Source organism: Leucoraja erinacea, chromosome 8, assembly GCF_028641065.1.
Source record: "Leucoraja erinacea ecotype New England chromosome 8, Leri_hhj_1, whole genome shotgun sequence".
Classification (NCBI taxonomy): Eukaryota; Metazoa; Chordata; class Chondrichthyes; order Rajiformes; family Rajidae; genus Leucoraja; species Leucoraja erinaceus.
In genome coordinates this window covers 26,049,792-26,066,487 of record NC_073384.1, presented here as the reverse complement: position 1 = coordinate 26,066,487, position 16,696 = coordinate 26,049,792, and the positions used below count along the sequence as shown (strand labels likewise).

At 47.0% G+C, this 16,696-nt stretch overlaps 1 protein-coding gene across 3 annotated transcripts in view; it reads left to right on the top strand.

Annotated features, from left to right (window-relative positions):
* Window positions 1–16,696, top strand: part of zgc:172136 (uncharacterized protein LOC566376 homolog) — a 134,341-nt gene that overhangs the window by 53,435 nt on the left and 64,210 nt on the right. For all 3 annotated transcript variants that reach the window (XM_055639259.1, XM_055639260.1, XM_055639261.1), the window contains 3 exons: window positions 3,055–3,145; window positions 10,846–10,925; window positions 14,288–14,364. In XM_055639259.1, the coding sequence (XP_055495234.1) occupies window positions 3,055–3,145; window positions 10,846–10,925; window positions 14,288–14,364 (248 nt within the window). The remainder of the gene's footprint in view (window positions 1–3,054; window positions 3,146–10,845; window positions 10,926–14,287; window positions 14,365–16,696) is intronic.

Below are 16,696 nucleotides of genomic sequence, written 5' to 3'. Positions count from 1 at the left end.
CACTCCGGCCAACATGTCCCAGCTACACTAGTCCCACCTTCCCGCGTTTGGTCCATATCCAAACCTGTCCTATCCATGTACCCTGTCTACCTGTTTCTTGAACATTGGGATAGTCCCTGCCTCAACTACCTCCTCTGGCAGCTTGTTCCATACACCCACCACTCTTTGTGTGCAGAAGTTACCCCTCCGATGCCTATTAAATATTTTCTCCTTCTCCTTAAACCTATGTCCTCTGGTCCTCGATTCACCTACTCTGCGCAAGAGACTCTGTGCATCTACCCAATCTATTCCACTCATGATTTTATACACCTCAATAAGATCACCCTATTCTTTTTATTATTGTGTATGTGTGGTGTGGGGGGGGCGAGCAGCAACTTCGACCCGTTCTCGTGGCCTACCATCGGGGTCTGGAGCAGCGTTTCCTGAGGGGACCGGCCAGAACCACGGCATCGGCGGCGGCACAGAGCTGGAGCGCTATCGCGGAGCGGGCGATGCCTTGCCCGGGTCGCCGCGCTGGAGCTCCGGTATGTTGAGACCGCCGATGAACATTGTGGAGCTGCGGGACTGTGGTGCAGCCAGCCGCAGGCGGTGGCGCTGACTTTAACATCGGGAGCCTGGGATCTCTCGGACATCGCCAGTGGTGGAGCCCCGTCCAGCGCGGCCTGTTGGCTTCGGAAGCCGCGGTCTCCGGTAAGGATGCGGCTGTTCCAGGCATCCTAAGCTGCTGAGAGTGTTCTCCCGACGCCGGAGCACCATCACCCGGCGAAAAGGGCCTAAAACATCGGGCCCCGTAGCGGCGACTGCGGAGGGCTCAATAGGCCCGACTATGGGTGGACAACGGGATGGGGACTGGACTTTGTGCCTTCCCTCACAGTGGGAACTATTGTGGGGGGATGTTTTTATGTTTTACTAGACCAAGTGCAGACCCGCTGGGTCTGTTCCCCCTAACACGCGGTGGGGGGGGAGGGGGTGCTGTGGCTTCACACGCACACTAACCACCCCCACACACAGGGGGGGGGAGCTGTTAGGGGGTGAGAGGGAGGTAGGGGGAGACGGGGTGGGCAAGTGGAGGGGGGTGGAGACTGCTGGGTCCCGTTCCCTCAACGTGCGGTTGTGGGGGGGTGCTGCGGCTTCACAGGCACACTAACCACCTGCCATACACACGGGGGGGAGGGGGGGTAGGCGGAGACGGGAGGGGAGAGGGAGAGGAGAGGGAAAGAGGTGAGAGGAGGTGGGGAGAGAGAGGAGGTGGGGAGAGAGGAGGTGGGGAGTAGGGGGAAAAGAGAGGAGGGGTTAGGAACGGGGGGAGGAGAGGGGCTAGGAGGGGTTGGGGGAGGGGGGAGGGGTGTTGGTGGGGAGAGGGGAGGAGAGGAGGAGTGGGGGGGTGGGAGGAGAGGGGGAGGTGGGAGGAGGTGGGTGGGGGAGGGGGAGGGGAGAGGGAGGGAGGGGAGAGGGAGGAGGGGGGGAGGGGGAGGGGAGGGGGAGGGGGGAGGAGGGGGGGAGGGGGGGGGGGGGGGGGGGGGAGAGGGGGGGGATGGAGGAGAGAGGAGAGGGGAGGGGAGGGCGGAGGGGGAGGGAGGAGGGTGAGAGGTGGTGGGGATTGGGGGGGGGAAGGGGAGAAGGGAGAGAGAGGGGGGAGAGGAGGAGGGGGTGGGTGGAGGAGATGGGGGAGGAGGGCTTGGGGAGGAGATGGGGGAGGGAGGAAGGAGATGGGGAGAGGGGGGTGAGAAAGGGGAGGAGTGGATGGGTTGAGATGGGGGAGGGGGGAGAGGGAGGAGAGGGGGGGGGAGGGGAGAGGGGTGAGAGATGTGAGGAGAGAGGGGGAGGAGGAAGGGGGGGAGAGATGGGGAGAGATTGGGGAGGAGGAGGAGAGGGGGAAGGGATGAGAGCGGGGGTTAGGGAGGGGAGGAGAGCGCGGGAAGGGGAGAGAGAGGGGGAGAGGGTGGGGGGAGGGGATGTGAGTGGGGTGGAGAGGGGATGGGGAAGGGGGAGAGAGGGGATGATATGGGGGGGAGAGGGATAGGGGGAGGGGAGGGGGGGGGAGAGATGGATGGGGGGTGGAAGGGGAGAGAGGGGCTGGGTGGGGGGGGGGAGGAGAAGGAGTGGAGGAGAGGGGTGAGGAGAGAGAGGTGTTGAGTACAGAGGGGTGAGGGAGAATAGGGAATGGGGAGAGGGGGGTGAGGAGGGGAGAGGGGAGAGTGGGGAGGAGAGGGAAAGGGAGGGGAGAGAGAGGGGGATGATGATGGAGGGGTGGAGAGCGGGGGAGGGTGAAGGGGGGAGACGGGAAGGGGGGGGGTGAGGGGGTAGAGAAGGGTGGGGAGGGGAAGAAGAGGGTATGGGGGAAGAGGGTGGGGGAGGAAAGAGGGGGGGAGGGGAGAGGGGGAAGAGGGGGAGAGGGGAAGGGAAGAGGAGGAGGGTGGGGGGGGGAGAGGTGGAGAGAGATTGGGAGGGGGGAGGGGGAGAGGGAAGGGGGAGGAGGAGGGTTGGGGGGGGAGAGGTGGAGAGAGATTGGAGGGGGAGAGAGAGGAGAGGGTGAGAGTGGAGAAGGTGGGTGGAGGGAATTCACTGGATGTATTCAAGAGATAGTTGGATGTAGCTCTTGTGGCTAATGGAATCAAGGGATATGCTTGAGAAAGCAGGAACGGGGTACTGATTCTGGATGATCAGCCATGATCATATTGAATGGCAGTGCTGGCTTGAGGGGCCGAATGGCCTACTCCAGGATCTATTTTCTATGTTTCTATGTAACCCAATACTTGTCTCAAAATATACCATCTAATTGTGAAGAACCATCAATAAGGGTGAAAAAGCAAAACATTGCAGATGCTGATGTTCTGAAATAAAAACTAAAATGCTAGAAATATTCAGCTAGCCAAACGGCTTATGTGGGGGAAGAGACCCATTGTTTCAAATTGCTGACCACTCATTGTAACTGGTTAGTTTTTTTATTTACTGTATTTAATTTCAATTATAATAACTTGAAACCGACAGACTAGGTCACTGGTGTGAAATGTACTGCACCTCCCTTTTTCTGACTTGTATCTTTATTTGTAGGTAAGAGCAACAGTTCAACACCTCAACAATCAAGTCTGTGACATGCTGAAGATCCGAGAAAATCACTTCTTAGGTCTGAGTGTGGTACAAAGTAAGCTGCGGTAGTATTAGTCTTTATTTTGTGAGACTTGCAGTGAATGGTGTGGTCAAGTGATGGTTCTTTCCAAACACTTTATTGTAGCTAATCTGTAGTAGAGATAAATGTTTGTGAAAATTACTTTTCAATCTGTGCATCAACTTATTGCAAGCAAAAAGGCACGTGATGTATTCATTAAGGTTAGAATGTCGAATTGTATTTGTTTTATCGAGATAAATTAATAGCATTAGGATTCATGTTAGAGTCATAAAGGTATTAGGAACTAGGCCCTCCAGCTTGGTTTGTCCATGCCAATCAAGTTGACATACTGGGCAAGTCCCATGCGTGCATTTGACCCATAACATTCTAAACCCTTCCTATTCATACATTAAGATACATTTATTTTTGTTTTATAACTTTTTAATCTTCTGGCCAAAAGACATCATCATCATGTCTAAATGATGGGTAGCCACATAAATACCGTGGCTATAAGAACTGGCCAGAGACTGGCTGTCCTGTGGTGAGTGATTTGCTTACTGATAGCCCAAAGCCTTTCACCCATCTACAAGCAACAATGCCGAATTTTGATGGAATATGTTACACTTGCCTGGACGAGTGCAAACTCAACACAAGAAAGTCAACACCATCCAGGACAAAACAGCCACTTGTTTGGACCACTTCCATTACCCCAAATATCCCTTTCTTCCACCACAACAAGTTAGTTGTTTGGTGCAATTAATATCATCTGCAAATACACTGCAGTCTCCCCACATCTTTTCATGAATAGTTAAGGTTAGGTAAAAAATGCTGGACAAACGTTCACATCTCATTAATGGCTTCATAGAGAAATTCAGGATCTAGACCAAATTAATGGCATCAATATTAGGTTTTAGTTTTTAGTTTTAGAGGTACAGTGTGAATACAGATGTTCCACTGAGTCCGCGCCGACCAGCGATCCCCGTATACTAGCACTTTCCTACACACTAGGGCCAATTCACAACCTTTACCAAAGCTGACTAACCGAATAACCTGTAAGTCTTTGAAATGTGGGGGGAAACCAGAGCACCCGGAGAAAACCCACGAGGTCATGGGAGAATGTACAAACTCCGTATAGATAGCACCCGTGGTCAGGATCGAACCCTGGTCTCTGACGCTGTAAGGCAGCAACTCTACCGCTGCACAGTATTCGGATTTAATTTTTTTTTTGTGTGGTTTATTGGTTAGTTGGTATTTTCCATGAAACATGCTTTTCAAATCTAACAGCTTCATGAAAATAATAATGAATTTACCTTGGATTGTAGGATAAGCCCTGTCAGCAACAGGATTATGCTTAAACTGCTCATGACAGGTGGCTCTTCAGGCAATTAAAAAAGAGAGAATGTACTGTAGAAAAGTATTTTAAAAAAATAGGCGTAGAAGATTATAGTAAACCAGACATTCCTTTCTAAAATAGCAGTGGAAAAAGTTGACTGCCATGGATTGCTTTATTATTTGAATCGGTAAAACAGTGCACACAGTTAATGGGTTCATCTTTTTTGTTTGGGGATAATTTCAGATTAAATTATTTAAAAAATCAGTGGAACTGAAAATATGCAAAATAAAGTTCTGATATTAATCACTTAAGTAAACTTGCCCTTTTTAGAACTGAGTTCACAGTAGAAAATTATCTGAGGAAACTTTGAATGACTAATAAAAAATGGCTAAAGCAAATTGGAGGATGATGTTGCGAAGCAACTGTGAACTGGAATAAGCAGGAGTTTTTCAAAGTATGGTCTGGAATGGCTGGCCCCTTATTTTGAGACTGAAACTCCAGGTTAGAGATACCCTTTCCACAGAAATATCAGCCCTGCAGCTACCTTGTAAATAATTTGATTATTTCAGTGAGATCACCTCACATATGTTAAACTCAAAATAGTGCAGGTAACGTTTGTTTGTACAATAAACTTGTCTGCTCTCTCCCAGTTTTCTTAGTGGGGTTATGTTTGCTAAGTGTGAGAATCGTTGGGAATTTTGGAAGATGACAACTATAGCATCCACCATATCCCCTACGGCCTCTTTTAAAATCTTAGGTTGCTGGTCATAAGGTCGTAGGACCTGGGGAATTGTTAGCTTTCAGTCCCTTTAATTTCGGGAGACAGTCATCTGGTGAAACTGGGTAGTTTAAATGGCAAGGTGAATGCCTTTCATGCACACTTTGAAAGAATAAATGAAACAATTGCAAGAGACCCACACTCTCTGATGGCTCTGCCACTGCAGTCTCTGAGGCCAATGCCAGAACATCCTTCAAGAGGTTGAATTCATGCATACCGTTCAACCCAGTTGGCGTAACTGGCTGTGCTAAAGACCTGCATGGACCAACTGGCTGGATTATTCAAGGATATCTTCAATCTCTTGCTTCTGTGGTCTGAAGTTCCCACTTGCTTCTATAGGGCATCTATTGCCTTGTGCCCAAAAGGAGAGCACGGTGACCTGCAATGCCTTGAAATCACAGTTGTTGGCACAGATAACTGCCATATTCAAATCTTAAAGGAAATATAAATTTATATTTCGCCAAAACAAAAACTTACCATTATTTGTAAATTCTTAGGAACTGGGAAATGTTAATATAATTCCTTCATTCCAAAACAGACTCTATATAAAAAATCATGGGTCAGTAAATTAAATATTTATTGTAAAGTATTAGAAACAATTTTGAGAGATCTATTGGAAAAGCGGATTTGTTGTAATATAGCTGAGAGTTCAATAAAGTAAAGGGTGGAAAAGGAGAAGCTGCATTCTTTAGCAAATGATTCACAGACCAGGAACATAGATTCAAAGTGACAGGCAAAAGGAACAGAGGGGATGTGAGTCAAAATTGTTTAATGCACTGAACAATTATGATCTGAAAATCACTGACTACAAGGGGAAGGGAAACAGAGTTAATCAGGATTTTTAATTTGAGAGGTAATTGAGAGAAAGTAATTTGCATGACTGAGAGGAAGGAGTAAATGGCACCTTTTATAAGATGCCGGCATGGATGATTGATGAATGGCCTCTTTCTGGAGCATCATAATTTCAGTTACACTCATAGTTTTTCAAAGACATCACTGGCAGTAAAACAGTTGATTTTCAGGTATTATTTGTTCTTGCAGAGTACCTCTCAAAGGAAGGAAAACTTGAAAGATTATGAGAAATTTCAGGTGGACGGATGGGGGATGCAGATGCTTGGGTGGGTGATTAAAGTACAAAGGCATAATCAAAGAGGAACATTCTGTAGAGCGGTACTGAAAAAATGTAGCAAGGCATAGGAACTGATAGATTTTAGAGGGTAACAGCATATTTCCTGACTACTTAGGAATAGTGGAGTTCTGAGATTACACTGAAAGAAAGACGAGGTTTAGAAAAAGATAATCAAGATCTGAAAAAATAAATCATTGCTTAAACTAGTTACAGGGCAAGTGGTACGTAGTGAAAATGGAAACATGTTTAGAATAATTTAGATTGTAGGGGAATTGTTCAGTGGCATATGCAATTCAATTTGCCTTACAGCGAATGCAGTTCCAGGAGACTCGGGTTCGACCCTGACTATCGGTGGTATCTGTACGGAGTTTGTACGTTCTCCCCGTGGCCTGCGTGGGTTTTCTCCGAGATCTTCGGTTTCCTCCCACGCTCCAAAGACGTACAAGTTTGCAGGTTAATTGGCTTGGTAAATATAAAAATTGTCCCTAGTGGCCGTTAGGTAGTGTTAACACCGGGAATCGCTGGTTGCCACGGACCTGGTGAGCAGAAGGCCTTGTTTCTGCTCTGTATCTCTAAACTAAAAATTATATATATGGTTAAGTATCAAACTGTGCTGAAGCAATGGACCAATAGACGACTGTACTGAAAACAGAAGTGTTAAGCAGGAAAGAGATTGAACAGTATGTTGGATAAATCGATATAGCCAATAGACAATAGGTGCAGGAGTTGGCCCTTCGAGCCAGCACCGCCATTCAATGTGATCATGGCTGATCATCCACAATCAGTACCCCGTTCCTGCCTTCTCCCCATATAGTTTCAGCGCACTGCTTCATTTGGTCCTGATAGGGAGGGAAAAGGCCCAATCTCAATTTCAGGAAATAATACAATTCCCGCAGGGTGTAAAATTCTTTTGGGATTTGATATGGTGCCAGGAGACCTCCTCCTCAGGCAACAGGTACTAGAAATTGGGATAAATCCTAAAATAGTCAGAGAATTCTTTCACTCAAATGCAGTAGATCTTTGGAACTGTAAGCCAAAAATCACTTGATGCTCACTGAGTATCTACATAATTGAGTTTGATGGATTTTTGAAAGTTAAGAAATATTGGGTTAGCGTAAGCTTAATATGATTTAAAATATATGCCCTGATCTTTTTTGAGTATTTATGCTGGCTCACAGAATGGAGAAAACTAATACTGCTCCAGTTCTATTTGTTATCACCATATTTGAATTATTTTTTGCACCTAGATTGAAATGCTAGCCAGTTACTGGAGAGAAAGGCGATGGGGTTGGACAATTTTTCATGCATTTGGTGAAGTGGAAGGTAAAAGTTAGGAGAAAGATAATAGGTCAAGATGATCACTGCATCAGAGATACTGAAACTTGGAAAGAGATGTAAATTCACTGTTTAGAGCATAGGATTGGGTGAGGGGTAGGGGAGAGAGGGGAAAGGAGTCGAAATGGTGCAGAAGGAAACACTCCTGCACCTCTTGCTGGTAAAGCACTTGCTTGCTAAATTTGTCTGTTCTTGACTCCCTTCAGCAGTCGGGTATCCTTGGCCTGCAGCCATCAATAGCTTAAAATTGCTGTAGTCTGAACCTCAAAGGTTCATTTAATTATAATTTTCAGGCATCCTCTTCAGACTGGGAATTCATTTCAATCCTAACAGGCCATGGTGGCACGGTGGTGCAGCAGTACAGTTGCTGCCTCATAGCACCAGGGACCAGGTTTCGATCATGACACCCTCTATACAGAGTTTGTATGTTCTCCCCGTAACCCAGCCTGGGTTTTCTCTGGTTTCCTTCCACACTCCAAAGATGTACAGATTTGTATTTTAATCAGTGCCGGATTTTGATGAAGAGAGGCCCTAAGCTATTTCACTTGTGAGCCCCCACCCCCACGACTAGAGGACCATGACTACCTGACAGTGACAGTGTGACACTTTTAGATCCTACTGTATGTTGCCATTAAGGAAAGGCACTTAGAAAGGAAACATGAAGGGGCATTCTCACAAAATGCAGTGCACTTGAGTGAAGAAAAAAAAATCTGTATAATAGTTGGGAAATATTTCTTAAAGAATTGTTGCTTATTGACAATTATATTGCAAAACCTGAATTGCATCTGAATCAAATCTGCTTGAAAAAGGCTAACTTATAACTAAACCATATAACAATTACAGCACGGAATCAGGCCATCTCGGCCCTTCAAGTCCGTGCCGAACACATATTTTCCCTTAGTCCCATCTACCTGCACTCAGACCATAACCCTCCTTTCCTTTCCCGTCCATATACCTATCCAATTTATTTTTAAATGATAAAATCAAACCTGCCTCCACCACTTCCACTGGAAGCTCATTTCACACAGCTACCACTCTCTGAGTAAAGAAGTTCCCCCTCATGTTACCCCTAAACTTCTGTCCCTTAATTCTCAAGCCATGTCCTCTTGTTTGAATCTTCCCTACTCTCAATGGGAAAAGCTTATCCACGTCAACTCTGTCTATCCCTCTGATCATTTTAAAGACCTCTATCAAGTCCCCCCCATAACCTTCTGCGCTCCAAAGAATAAAGCCCTAACTTGTTCAACCTTTCTCTGTAACTTAGTTGCTGAAACCCAGGCAACATTCTAGTAAATCTCCTCTGTACTCTCTCTATTTTGTTGACATCTTTCCTATAATTTGGTGACCAAAATTGTACACCATACTCCAGAATTGGCCTCACCAATGCCTTGTACAATTTTAAACATTACATCCCAACTTCTATACTCAATGCTCTGATTTATAAAGGCCAGCACACCAAAAGCTTTCTTTACCACCCTACCTACATGAGATTCCACCTTCAGGGAACTTACAAACAGGTTCACTACTTAATAAACAGACAACTCACAAAGCAGTTTGGTAGACCAATTCAAAACTTTACTAAATATTGGCCGGTGGAAGGGACAAAGGTGAGGCCTCTGCTGCGGACAAACCGTTCGGTATCTGAGAGGGGGAGGTCAGGGGGGGATGGTGAACACATGGCAGGGATGGGGGTTGGGGCCGGAGGAAGGCAGGTGAGTGGGCTGAGGCCGAGGTGATGTATGGTGGGTGGGTAGGGGGGGTATGAGGACTGTAGTGTGGGTGGAGAAGAGCTGGGGGGGTCACATGGTTTGAGGGGAATGGGGAAGGGCCAGTGGAACAGACTAGCATTAGGACCCTGCGCAGTCAAACCAAGGGTAGTGGGAATCTGCAGCGGTAGAAACCAAAGATACTAGAGGAGCTCCTCTAGTATCTTTGGTGGAAAATTCAGGCCCGGTGATGAGTCCAAGCTACAGGTAAGGCGGCGGCTGCGGGCTGCTGGAGGGCGGTGGAGTGGCGAGCAAAGCGTGGGAGGTCCCAGTGGGCGGATGGTCGGTGGGGCGGCGAGGTTCGACGGGTCCTGTGGGGCGGGGAGGTGCGTCCGCTCCAGGTGTGGCGTGGAGGTGTGTAGGCCCCCTGTGCGGCGTGGAGGTGTGTAGGCCACATGTGCGGTGGCGAGGGAAAAGGGTTAAATAAACTACATATCTTTTCCGTTGTCCTGCACTTCCAATGATCCAAGGATCTGTGGAGCAAATTCCTCTCCACAGCTAATATATACATCACCTGCATTTTAACCCCCCCCCCCCCCCCCCCCCCCCCCCCCCCCGACCACCACCAAAGCCTCCGGAATTGCAAGCACAGCGCCACCACTGGTAGGATTTGTAACAACGCCACTAACGCACAGCGCCACTGATGGTAGGTTTTGTAACAACGCCACTATCTCAAAAGTTTCACACACCTTGGTGCAGCGAGCATAGGCCCCCCTAGATCTCGAGGCCCTAAGCTTAAGCTTGTCTAGCTTATACGTAAATCCGGCTCTGATTTTAATTGGCTTTGGTAAAATTGTAAATTGGCCCTTGTGTGTTTAGGAAAGTGAAACTGTGCATGGAACACTGGTCAGCTGGGACTCGGTAGGCCGAAGGGCTTGTTTCCGCACTGTATCTCTAAACTAAACGAAGCCACTGTTCATGATATGTTGTTTCATACACCTTCCTCCTCCAGTTCTGAGGTTTGGGGTTTGAAATCCTCCTTGCTTATTATTGAATTGCACAGGGAAACATTGAGCAGTCTTAAACAATAGACTCAAAACGTGTATCAAAACGTGTTTGTGATTTCTGAATATAAACATCAAGCAGTTGAAATTCTTCTTAGATTTAAATAGATATAACAGTAAGATCTATCATTCCTACTTTTTTTTGCATGTTTGGTTTCAAGATGAACCACGCGTGCAGAGATAAGTTAGAAACACAATGATTAATATTCTTTCATTTAGCACTGAAGATCAAATATGAAATGCTTGACAGTAAACACATCGCGCTATTTAAAAACAGCACAACTCAGTCAGAATGAAATGTTGAGGTCAGGATTTTCATTGATTTCTTGTATATAATGCACTGTCTACTGTTCTGAAAATTGATAGCTAAGCATTACTTCCATGTTTTTAGACAACGAATACATTTTCATGGACTCTGAGCAGAAGCTTAGCAAATACTTTCCCAAGGAATGGAAGAAAGAAATGAGCAAAGTAAGCTTTATTTACTTTTGGTGCATCCTTAAACATCCTTAAACAAGAACATCCAAAAAGTTCAAACATTTTTGTTAAGATCCTTCATTGTGCATTTATGGAATAACATGTGGATTTGTTAGAGCTAAATATGTGCGTGGACCTCGGCAGATGATTGTATTCATGGCAGTTCCTTCTGTTCAATTGACTTTCTCACTATATCTGTGTGATTTGTATGTTAAATGCAAAATGTTTGTATTAAATTACCTCCATTTAGGGACCACTGTCGATTTTAATAAACTGGGCAACATCGATGCCTATGACGGGTTCATGCCTCTGTGGTTGCAGATTATTATATCGTTCAAGGAATTTTTTCCTCTAGCCATTATGTTGAAGACAAAGGGACTTTGGTCAAACTCCGCATGGTCAAACTCCGGCATGGTCGAAAGCTATGCCTCCCCCCCCCCCCCCCCCCCCCCTCCATGCTTCTTCGACTAAACTAAAAATTACTAGCAACTGTGCAAGAATCCCAGCAGCAAACACGCCTCCGACGACGTAATAAATCCCACCCACATAATTACAGGAAGACAACATTTAAAGACAAATGGCCATAATTTATAACTTACTGAGTTAAGCCAAATGGCCACTACAGCCTCCTTTTTATTAACCAGAGCCTCAATTTATCTCACCATCCAAGGTTCCTTGCCCTTCACTCTAACATGAATACAAATTTCTTGAACTGTCACCATCATACTTTTTAATGTTTCTTTGTGTGTCTTGTGTGGTGTGAGGGGGTGAGGGGGAAATTGTTTTGGTCGCCTCCTCCACGGAGAGGTGACTTTTTCCAGGTCGCCTCCCCCGTGGCCTAACAACGAGGATCGGCCGGCCTTTCCTGGAGATGTGACCAGGGCTTCAGCGGCGGGCGCAGCGCGGACTCTCGGCGAGGAGCGGGCGAGCCCTCGCCGGGGCTCGCCTGAGGGGAGCGTTCCGTTTCACTGGACTGCGGCAGCCGGCAGCCTGAGGTCGTGGTCTGCAGACTTCCAACTGGCGCGGCATCCGCAGCCTGTGGTCCCTCGTGGGGGACCCGGGAGAAGAAGAAGAAGCTTCCACCGCTGGCCCGCGGCCTACTTTTACCGCAGGCCCGCCATAGACTTACCATCAGGAGCGGGGTCCCTCGCCGGGAAACACTGGCGGGGAGCTTCGACCGCCGACCCTGCGGTCTGCGGTGATTCTGGCTGCGGAGCGGTGGGGACTTTAAATCTTCGACCGCCGGCCTGCGGCTTACACCAACCTGAAGCCGCGGTCTCCGGTGGGGAAGAGCCAACTTACCTGGACTATTACCTGTCTGTACATCTGGACACCCGCAACGGAGGCTGCGGAGGGTTGAGGTCCCGATCACGGGGGAAAATGGAGGAGGACTGGCCAAATTTTGTGCCTTCCACCACAGTGATAAATGCTGTGGTGGATGTTTGTGTTACATTTTTAGTGTGTTTTTGTGTGTTCATCATTGTATCGCTGCTGGCAAATTCATTTCACTTGCACTTTATGTGCAATGTGACGAATAAAACTGATTGTATTGATTGTAATGCATTCCACTTTCCGGTTGTGCCTTCATCTACAAACAATTGCTCCATTCAACTTTTGCAAGTTCCTGTCCAATGCCATCAAAGTTGACCTTGCCTCAACTTTGAACTCTAACTTATGGACCAGCATTCATCTTTGATCCTCTTTCCAAGTCCTCCTCCTATTGTTGCTGAAACATGACACTTGTAGCATTAAGATTGCACTTCTTATGGCCTGTCCCACCAGCATGCGACTGCATGTGGCGAGCGCGACCATACGTGGTAGCTTGAGGTGTACGGCCTCCCGGGGCCGGTCCCACTTCCAACCGTCTGTAGTTGTGCGGGGCTGGTCCCGACATCATACTCACCAATCAGCTGGGCAGGAGGCGGGCCAACTAAATTTAGACGTCGCATGGCGTCGGGCGATTACGTCATCACGCAACAGCATGCCAGGCGGTGACGTCATCGTGCAACGCCACGCGCTAGGTGTACGCCGTTAAGATGCTGTGTACGGCCGTCAAGGCGCTGCATACGGCCTCAATGCGGCTGTGGACCGACAGGCCATTGCTGCGCGGGATTTTTGGACAGTGTCAGTTTTTCTGAGCCCCGCGTGATGTCGAGACCAGCCCCGCACAACTCCATACGGCTCCAGCGATCGAAGTGGGGCCGGCCCCGCGAGGCCATGCGGCTCAAGCAACCACGTTAGGTCGCGCTAGACGCATGCAGTCGCATGCTGGTGGGACAGGCCCTTTACAGGGCCAATTGAGCTGGATGCTTTGATGCTGTGCCCATTCTCCGAAGCAAAACTGTTAATGTTAACTGCCACTGTACCGCAGTCCCAACATTCCCCAAGCAGACTGCTCTCATGGCCATTGATAGTTCACCACCGTCAAAGATCTTTGAATGGTTTTTTACTCTCTGATCATCAGTTGCTTAAAAATTGATCTAAATAATTAATCAAAAAATATTGAAAAGATAATTAATTTACTAATCTTTAAGAGAAAAAAGTTACAAATTTGAAATAAAAAGGAAAACAAATAACTTCTCTGGGCTTACTTTTTCTTAGAATATACAGCATGGAAATGGCCTCTTGACCACCATCATCCATGCCATCCTTCGTGTGATGCCTATCTACACAGATCCCATTTGTCTGCATTAGATCGGTATCCTTCAATGCCGTTCTTATCCAAGTACCTGTCCAATGCCTTTTAAACATTTGAATCGTGTCTGCGCCACTACCTCCTCCACTGCTCATCGCTGATTCTTATCACTCCTGTATGAAAACGGGCCATTCAAAGTAGCAGCCCACTCAAATGCGTAAGACTAGCCATACTTGGAATAAATCGAAGGACCAGGATGCCCCTTGAACCAGCATATTTGTTCTCCACCCCTAGATTTAGTGCTGAGTGCAATGGCAGAGCAGGAGTTCATAGATGTAGTTTGTTATATTCTATCGTGTATTGTGTTCTGTTAATTGTATGGCTGCATGGTAATTCAAATATCACTGTACCTTAATTGGTGCATGTGACAATAAATGTGAACTTGTACTTGACTTCTGCATGGAGAACTGTAGGTTGAAGATCAATACAAGTTTGTCCAATGTTAAAAGTGCTATATATAATGACTAATAGTGCAATATAAATAAAAGCTATGTTTGTGGCATGCATTCCTTAATCAAACCATGAAACATATTGGATTTGTTGAAAGATTTTTCAACCTGAACTTACCCCAGTTCTCACTCTGGATGGTTGGGATAGAAGATTTTAATCTTGGCATAAATATTTAGATATGCTCTAATAATGTCACTTCTTTTTACAACAGAATGATGAGAGGTTTGGCACTCCATTCGTTGTATGTTTAAGGGTGCAGTACTACGTGGAAAATGGAAAAGTAATAAGGTACGGACAAGTTTAAAAAAAAAAAAGTAATAAGGTAAATAAGTAAGTTCCTACCACTCCATCAGGTTCTGATTTTATGCATTTAAAAAAAAAAGAATTGCAATCTATCTATCTATATACTTTTAAAACTCTGGCCCCATCCGACCGCCTGCCGTACGGATCCCTTCCTGCCTTTCGATTCGTTCCCGCCGTGCGATGTCACAATGCCCGATGCTCGTGGACGTCCAATCGTGATGCCCGACGCTCGCAGACGTCCAATCGGAATGGATCCATTTGCATATACGGCTTCCAGCCGCGTTTCTTCCTTTGATTCCCCGCAACTCCGAAACCGGACGCAGAATCGCCGGCGTCTTTTCCATTTCGGTAGAGATTTCGCTTTTCTTTCTAAGTATCCGCTCCTCATTACATTTCGTCGTGTTTAAGTACACGTTTTTAATCAAATCCTTCACCCCACCCCCCCACCTCAATATTTCAAAAACAAACTGGCTTCTCACCCATAGAAGCAACACCAGCCCCAGCCCCAGCCCCCTGATGAACGTTCCATCGTGTGATGTCACAATGCCCGATGCTCACAGATGTCCAATCGGAATGGATTCATTTACATATGCCTTTGCAGGAGCCACAGCCCCGGTGAACGTTCCATCGTGTGATGTAACAATGCCCAATGTTCAAATACATTGTTGCCATATTGGGAGTACAGAGACTAGGCTGTGGGCCGAGGAGCTTTATTCTGCAGTTTCATGACCCAAGTCACCAAACTACATGACATTTTCACATATTGTGTAAAAATATTTATATAAATCACCCCTGAATCTCGATATGAAGAAGTCTTGCACATTTTTATTAAATTAGAGAAAAACGGGAAAAATGTCGGGAATTTTTTAGTCCAATGAAAGCACGTTTGACATTGAGTTGTCTGCCAGTTGGCCAATCACGCGCTTTGTTTCAGGCAAGCACACAAAATGGCTGAGGGGGCTTCACAGATGCCTGTTTTACTGGAGATTCCGATGTGTTGTTCTGTAGAATAAATGTCATGGAAACTTGCAGCAGGTTCATTGTATTTAGTGGGAAAAGCATAAAAAAGGCTGAAGAAAGTGCTGCAAAGTGGATTAAAGTGCAAGAAAGCAAAGTCCCTACTTTTCACTCACTCACTCACTTCATTCATGAAATTGAGGGCCTAAACTATAACACGGTCAATTAAACATTGTCACTAATGCCAGCCTGTTGTAGAGTAATAAGTCTTTAACAAATAATCTCGAAGCTGCCTGCGAAAACTTGCCGGGAAAAAGTGCTCCGATCGCGGAACTTAGGTACTCGCGGTAAATAGCGATCGATATCCCTCCGTTTTTCTCCCGTTATCAGGGTCTGAAAACGAGCAAACGACCGCTACAGACGGCACTATGTACAGCCCCCCCCCCCCCCCCCACCCCTGCCCGCCCGCGGAGATGATCCTCGGCTCCACGATCGCGAATCGGCCGCTTATTAATTGAGACCGCGGCTTCACTTTACCGCGAGTACCGGTAAGTTTTCACAGGCAGCTCCGAGATTATTTGTTAAAGACTTATTACTCTACAACACGCTGGCATTAGTGACAATGTTTAATTTACTGTAATAGCTTAGACCCCTCCCCTCTTTCGCCTCTCTCCCCCTCCCTCCACACTCTTCCCCCTCTCCCTCCTCATTCCCTTACCGTGCACAGTCTCTGTCTTTAAGAAGGAACTACAGATGCTGGAAAATCGAAGGTAGACATAAAAAAAGCTGATTAAAACTCAGAGGGTGCGGCAGCATCTATGGAACGAATTGAATGGTCACCGTTGGCCGAAACCCGGAAGAAGGCACCCGCTGAGTTTATCCAGCTTTTTTGTTGTTGTACCAACCTCTCTCTCTCTCTGCCCTTCTTTCTTCTCTCGACTCATGCCCGCCCGCCCCACCCCCCCCCCCCCCCCCCTTCACCTCTCTCCCCCTCTTCTCCCCCCTCCCCCTCTCCCTCTCCACCCTCCTCCTCCCCTTCCTCACACAATATTTTTTGTGGGGGCGGGTCCACAGTGTGTGTGACTGTTTGTGGAGGCGGCCACACGCTCTCCATTCAAGAAGACGCTCATCTGTTTGTGGAGGCGCGAGCTTAGTGTGTGACCAAAGATCTTATAGCGGAGCTCTCCACTATAAGATCTTTGTGTGTGATGACACACGCACCCCCCCCACTCCACCCCAAGTCTTTGTTAAGGACTTATTACTCTACAACACGCTGGCATTAGTGACAATGTTTAATTTACTGTAATAGCTTAGACCACCCACTCCCCCCCCCACACTCTTTCGCCTCTCTCCCCCTCCC